Source organism: Pundamilia nyererei, unplaced genomic scaffold (genome assembly GCF_000239375.1).
Source record: "Pundamilia nyererei isolate P.nyererei 1_Seehausen unplaced genomic scaffold, PunNye1.0 scaffold01655, whole genome shotgun sequence".
In the NCBI taxonomy this organism is placed as follows: domain Eukaryota; kingdom Metazoa; phylum Chordata; class Actinopteri; order Cichliformes; family Cichlidae; genus Pundamilia; species Pundamilia nyererei.
The window spans coordinates 2,878-9,369 of record NW_005189056.1 but is presented as its reverse complement, the minus strand read 5'-3'; the positions used below and the strand labels follow the sequence as shown (position 1 = coordinate 9,369).

At 40.2% G+C, this 6,492-nt stretch overlaps 1 protein-coding gene across 1 annotated transcript; it reads left to right on the top strand.

The window, feature by feature from the left end:
- Positions 1-134: 134 nt before the first annotated feature.
- LOC102208690 (glucosamine-6-phosphate isomerase 2) lies at positions 135-6,003 on the top strand. Its single transcript, XM_005755490.1, has 7 exons — positions 135-222; positions 569-707; positions 802-903; positions 2,185-2,367; positions 3,927-4,111; positions 4,782-4,956; positions 5,458-6,003. The coding sequence occupies exons 2-7, from the start codon at positions 584-586 to the stop codon at positions 5,514-5,516; spliced, it is 828 nt and encodes a 275-aa protein (XP_005755547.1). The 5' UTR covers positions 135-222; positions 569-583; the 3' UTR covers positions 5,517-6,003.
- Positions 6,004-6,492: the final 489 nt, after the last annotated feature.

The window sequence follows — 6,492 nt, the reverse complement described above, 5'->3', positions numbered from 1 at the left end:
CAACGCCTGAGAAGTCAAAGGAAGAAGATGGTGTTGAGAAAAGACTGCCAGCATTATTCAGTGTAAGAAGAATATTCAATTTTGTAATACTGCTGCTAGTGTTTCGATGTAACATGTTTTGGTCCACGCGGACTTCCATATGTTCCACACGTATCAGCTGACGGGCAGATGATCACGTGACGATCACCTGCTTCCTGGTCTGACAAGCGACAGATTTTGCAGGTAACCTGTGTTGTCGCTCTAATGTTAGACGCGTGTTAGCTGCGGATTTGTAATTCCCGATCCTGTGCGGAACATTTCCGAGACTATTACGTGTACACACCACTACACGTGAAATATTCCGCTCCGGTCGACTTGCTTCACTTGTTAGCATTAGCAAGTACTTCCGATCATTTACTAAAGCATAGTTTTGGACACTAATGACTGTTTGTCATTGGCCCTTTCTGCATAGGAATACAGACAGATTGTTCAGATACAAATATTTATCGGAGGAGGCATTTGAAATAAGCTAAGCGCACACTTAGTAGTTTTTACTTTTCCAACTTGTATTTTTCTCACACACACTCAGTGAGAGCTTACTACTATGAGGCTGGTCATTCTCGACGACTATGATCTGGCCAGTGAGTGGGCAGCAAAATACATCCGCAACAGAATAGTCCAGTTTAAGCCTTCTGCTGACAGGTTCTTTACTCTGGGCTTGCCAACAGGTGAGTAACAACAATACCCATGTTGCGAAAAATGAGTCCTGAAATGTGAAGTCTGTGTTTCCCCTCTAAGTAGGATTTGTCTCATTTCTCACAGGTAGCACTCCTTATGGCTGTTACCAGAAGTTAATTGAATACTACAGACATGGTGATATTTCATTCAAATATGTGAAAACGTTTAACATGGATGAATATGTCGGTGAGTTAAAGGATAACTGACTCAGCTTTTTCCTCAGTATTAGTTGTGCAACTCTAAGTGGGCTCTTTGGAGAACGTGTTTTTGAGGTGGGGCCGTGTACTGGGAGACAAAACCAGAATTTCAGCAGTGTAAACTAGCAGCTTTGCAGCTGGCTCAAGTCTGGTGACGGTGTGTTAACTGTGACTAATGAGCTGCATTAAAGTTGATATGTCACAGTTGACAACAGAAACAAAAATGTTACAGCCAGTTTTAAAACAGGCCCACAGACGTTTATCATCTTATCAGTAGTGTTACAGCATCACCGGCTCAAATCAGAACCACTTGATTCTCTGTTGTAACCCTCAAACACTTAGCTAAAAGCAGATAATGCATAAAAGGAAATGGCATCAAAAGAGTTTGTTGCTCTATAAAAAGCTCCCCATAAAGCTTGGATATCATATTTTTCATCACTGATTGGAGAAAATAGACAAACTGTGGGTTTGTCTTCAGCTCTGTATGCAGGCTGATAACGAGTCGGTGCTCTGCTGAGCCAAACATTCCTTTAACTTTAACTTGAAATGACCTTCTTGAAATTCCTCATAAATAAAATTTTAACCATTTGTGGAAAATATTCATAATTGATACTTGCCTATTGATATTTATTTAGACTCTTTCTCTCTGATCACATCCTCCACTGCGTCTATTAGACCCCATTCCTACAATGCTGCTTAATGCCGCTTGCATGCGCAGCACCTATGCCGGGGCCTCGTCTCGGTAGGACGTGCCCGGCCAGAACAACTTACCCAGGAGGTGCCAGCCTTAGCTGTCTCCTTTCGATGTCGTGTAGCGGCTCTACTCTGAACCCCTCCTGAAGGACTGAATTTACCCTGTTGCTAAGGGGAGCCCATCCACCTTTCAGAGAAAGTTAACTTCCTTAGGCTGCTTAAATAACCTCATGATCAGGTTATGTGTTCAGCTTAGGTGTCAGCGGTGACTTAGCCAAGTAAAAAGAGACAGTTTCATGACACAGAAACATGTGACCTCGAGCTCAGAACTGCTCACTAAACCATTTATTTCTCATTGTAGTCCACCATCAGGCTTAACAGGACTAAAATACTCAGTAGCTTTGGGCTAGCAGTAACAGAATGTACTAACATTAGTAAGTTGTATGAAGAGATTTTCATCAAACTGAGTGATCAAGAGTGATTCTCTACACGATTAGTTACTTTGAGCTATTTATTTCTTTTTCATTCGGCTTTTCTTACTAATTTCACTGTCAGTAAACACGTTTTTGCTGTTCAGGTCTACCTCGTGCTCATCCGGAGAGTTACCACTCCTACATGTGGAACAATTTCTTCAAGCACATTGACATTGATCCAGCCAACGCTCACATTCTTGATGGAAATGCACAGAACTTGGAGGAGGAGTGTCAGGCTTATGAGCAGAAGATCGCTGAAGCTGGAGGAATCGAGTTGTTTGTTGGAGGTCAGACGTGTGGCTTTTGATATAGATTGCACAGCAGTGCTGCGTGGTATGCAAACTATTTGTGAAAGTGTTGTGACTGCAGATTGTGGCTGTTTCACTACATTATTATTATTGTTGTTGTTTCTATCTCTGCACAAGTGGAGTGGCGTTTTTCTGTTGGGATATTATTAATATAAGTAATACACCAATGGTATACAAAGAAATAAAAGATAAACCCAACAGCTAAAACAATAAAAAATCTATTCTTGGCTTCCTTTTTTTTCGATTTGGAGTTCTAAGCTTTGGCATGACTTAACCTTTGATTAGAAGGAAAACCTGCTAGCTTAGAGTAAACTGTACCTTTGCCACATCTCGTTCGCTGTTATTGTGCAAAGTTGCCTGAACTCAAGGCAGTTGTTCTTTTCTGTGCTTGAGTCGATCACAGACAGCTCCTCATTTGAACTGTTTTTTTCGTTTCTTCATCATCCATCACTATTTACTCTTCTTGAATGTAGCAATGTTTATGCTAATGTGCTAGATAGCATTACTTGTGTGCTCAGTGGCCAGATAATTTAATATATGGTCACTGGGCACACCGGCTGTGGCAAACTCCTGTGAATAAGCGAGCAGCCAAAAATAGCTTTATTGTTACAAATTGTTTGGTTTACAAATTCTGTGTTCCATGTTGTTTGCTCTGTTGTTAAATTTGCATTATGTAAGTAAGTAAGGTTTATTTATTAAGTGCTGTATGGCTGAAGCAGTTCAATGATATGTGGAGTCATGTGACCGTGGAGGGCTCTGAAAGGATCACTGAAGTCCGCATGTGTCACATGAAGCCTCGCAGCAGCATTGTGAACCATCTATAGGCAATCCAAAGATGATTTGCTCAGGCAGAGGAATAACAAATGACAGTGATCAGGGCGAGATGAAAGCATGCGTAATCATTTCCATTTGACTTTGAGACACAACATATTCACGACGGATGCAGCAGCGCCCCCTGCACAGCCATCCCGCCCCCAGACAGGGTTTAGGAAAGTGGGGTGGAAGAAGACCCACCTGCTCTCCTCCCTGCTTGTCTGTTATAAAGTGGCCTGTTGGTTGCATGTGTTGGTTTGCCTTAGTGTATGAGGTGTTAAGAGTGTGATTGAGGGGACAGATGCAACACAAGCACGAGCACTCGATGCGCCCCTTAAAGCCCTCGGGGATCTGAGGTCCACATAAATGCACTGTACTTTTTAAAAAGAGGGTCAATAACAGTCTGATTAAAATGCGTAGGGACACAGCCAGGCGTCAGAGAATGAGTAATTCTCTTATGAACTCAGGGTCAGATGGCGTAAGAGCTTTTTGAACAGTAAGGTTGGCTGATTGTGGCAAATAAAAGGTTTGAATTCCCTCGGCCGCTTTAGATGAAATGAGAAAAATATGAAGCCCTCGCATCTTTGGCTGTGTTGTTAAAGGAGTGAAGTAGTTAGAAAACTATGTGCAAAATTTCACCGTTGCAGCACCTACCACTATGTCACAGGGATCAATTCATTTCATTTTATGCTCTTTACCACATGCTGTTGAATTTTGTTCTGTAGGTATTGGTCCTGATGGTCACATAGCATTCAACGAGCCTGGCTCCAGCCTGGTTTCCAGAACGAGAGTGAAAACCCTCGCAAAGGACACCATTGTGGCAAATGCTCGTTTCTTTGGCAATGACCTCTCCAAGGTTCCCACAATGGCTCTGACTGTTGGTGTAGGAACTGTCATGGATGCCAAGGAGGTCAGATTAAAGGGCACTTATTTCAGTCCTTTTTTTGTCCTGTTTACACACTTTACATGCAAAATATTTGCACAAATTTTACCTCTTGTGTGTGTAAAGGCCTTAAGAAAAGCCAGCACGCAGAATTTTGACAGCGAATATTTTACCGGCTGATGTTTATTGAGACTGTTTCTCTTCTGTAAGGGCTACTCCGTCTCAAGTTGCAGACATTTTCTACTCGGCCGTCTCCAGTTTGTACAAAAATGTTATCGTGCAAAAAATTTGAACATAAATAATAAGTGCTGTGAAACTTTAGCTTCATATATCAAATACTTGTCAAGATGTACTTTTTGAAAAATGCTCCACTGACCTTCTTTCCAACCCTTTTAAACTGCAAAAGTTTGAACATTACTATCTCCAAACTTCCAACAAACCACTACAAACTGACGCTTTCACTAGTCTCTCTCACCATTAAAGACGAATCAGGATCTAATTTGGGATAGGTGCATTAAAAACAGTGTCTATTGTATTTCATTTATATATGAAAAAAGTCCAGCACTCCCGTCACGTACTCGATCACACACGAATAACAATTACAATATAAAGTTGCTTGAATAACCATGGTTGTGGCTGCTGCTAAATATAGTCATTTCAGTACAATAAAACTTTAACACACTTTTCCTCTGCTCAGGTGATGATTCTTATCACGGGAGCACACAAAGCTTTTGCTCTCTACAAAGCCATAGAGGAGGGAGTTAACCACATGTGGACAGTATCAGCGTTCCAGCAGCACCCACGCACCATTTTTGTCTGTGATGAGGATGCCACCTTGGAACTCAGAGTCAAAACTGTCAAATACTTCAAAGGTACCAGTCACTCCTGTTGTGTGTGCCTGTTTCTAATACCTGGTTATTTTTAACTAAAAAGCTACAGTGCAGGTAACTGATTAGAAAAATGCTAACTGACTTAAATGTGTACCGTAAGTACAGGTATGTGAACCAAAAGGACTAAAATGTCATCCTTAAAGCGATCAAACAATTTAGCTTTAGCTAACAAATGATAAGTGGGCTGGTTCTTATGTTTCTCTACCTGACTGCTTTATACAACTTTCCTCATGCAACATATTTAAATATGTTGAAAAATGCAAAAGCTTGTAGAATAAAATCAACAATGTGTGGAAAACCTTAACTAGTACATTTTTTTTAACACACTTGTGTTTAAATTTAGCTACACAAATAGACCGAGAGCTGCAAACTTACATATTTACTTATATATGCTTAGCATTAGATTAGCATTAGCTTAGATATTTGACAGGCATTGAGTCCACATCCCAGCAGTTTGTTTTACTCTTTTCATTTTTGTTGTAGGTTTAATGCATGTCCATAATAAACTGGTGGACCCAGTGCTCAGCATAAAAGACCAGTAAAGGAGCCAGTGAATAAGGAAGACAACTGAAGGTTGTGACCAATGATTTCTGGATTCAACATCTGTTCCACGTCTGAAGAGCTGGTGTTTGAGTCCTTAACTGTGCATGTTGCTTATTCAGAAACTTACTTTGAATGTTATTCTTTTCAGACTGTTACTGATTATTAGTGAAAGGTCACTGTTCATTTATGTTGCGATGTAGTTATAACACAAGTTTACCTATCCGAGGTGTTTTGTTTTATCTTTAACTAATTAAAACTAGTTAATGTTTAACTCGTTTTTTCAGGATTACTTTTTTCTATAAAGTAATGACCATAAACAAAACGCCCAAATTTGTTTGGTGGTTGAAGCGAACCTAGACTCTTTGTCCATATTCATTCCCAAAGTAGAAGGCAACAATGTGCGGACAACAGTTCAACAAAAGAAGCAAATGTGATGTGTATGTTGGTCAAATCTTGTCAACCAAATAAACACTGTACATGTAGATATATTTTAGGTCCTCGTCAATTAATTAAAGAGAGCCTGTTACTGTCCAACAATAATTATCGGTCAGTGGATTTGAGTGTCTCACATGTGGATACCGTGAGTGGTTTTGAGGTGATGTTCCCAGTGTTTGAAGACTGAGATATGGTTTAATGCTCCTGTTAGAAAACCTTCTGTTGGGATGATTTTCTTTCACACTGCCAAAGAACAAAAATTAGTGTCAAAGTGAAAAACTCCACCCAGTTTTCTTTTACAAGGGGTTCATAACATGTGTCCCAGACATGTAAGGTGTTGGTTTCATACACTGGACGAGTGTGTATTCCTATGTAATTAATTAGCGCTGTTACACCTGAGTGTACTGAAATGCAGTGTGACTGCAGCATAAATTTAATTTGTCTTAACTTTACTTGAAACACATTCTTGTATATGTGCTTCACAATAACGGCTGCTTGACTTTTTGCTTCATGGTAAATGGCCTGCATTTGTATAGCGCT

Coding starts and splice junctions, on each gene's coding strand:
- LOC102208690 (XM_005755490.1), top strand. CDS start 584: ATGAGGCTGGTCATTCTCGACGACTATGATCTGGCCAGTGAGTGGGCA. Junction 904..2,184: donor TAACATGGATGAATATGTCG/GTGAGTTAAAGG, acceptor TTTGCTGTTCAG/GTCTACCTCGTGCTCATCCG. Junction 2,368..3,926: donor AATCGAGTTGTTTGTTGGAG/GTCAGACGTGTG, acceptor TTTGTTCTGTAG/GTATTGGTCCTGATGGTCAC.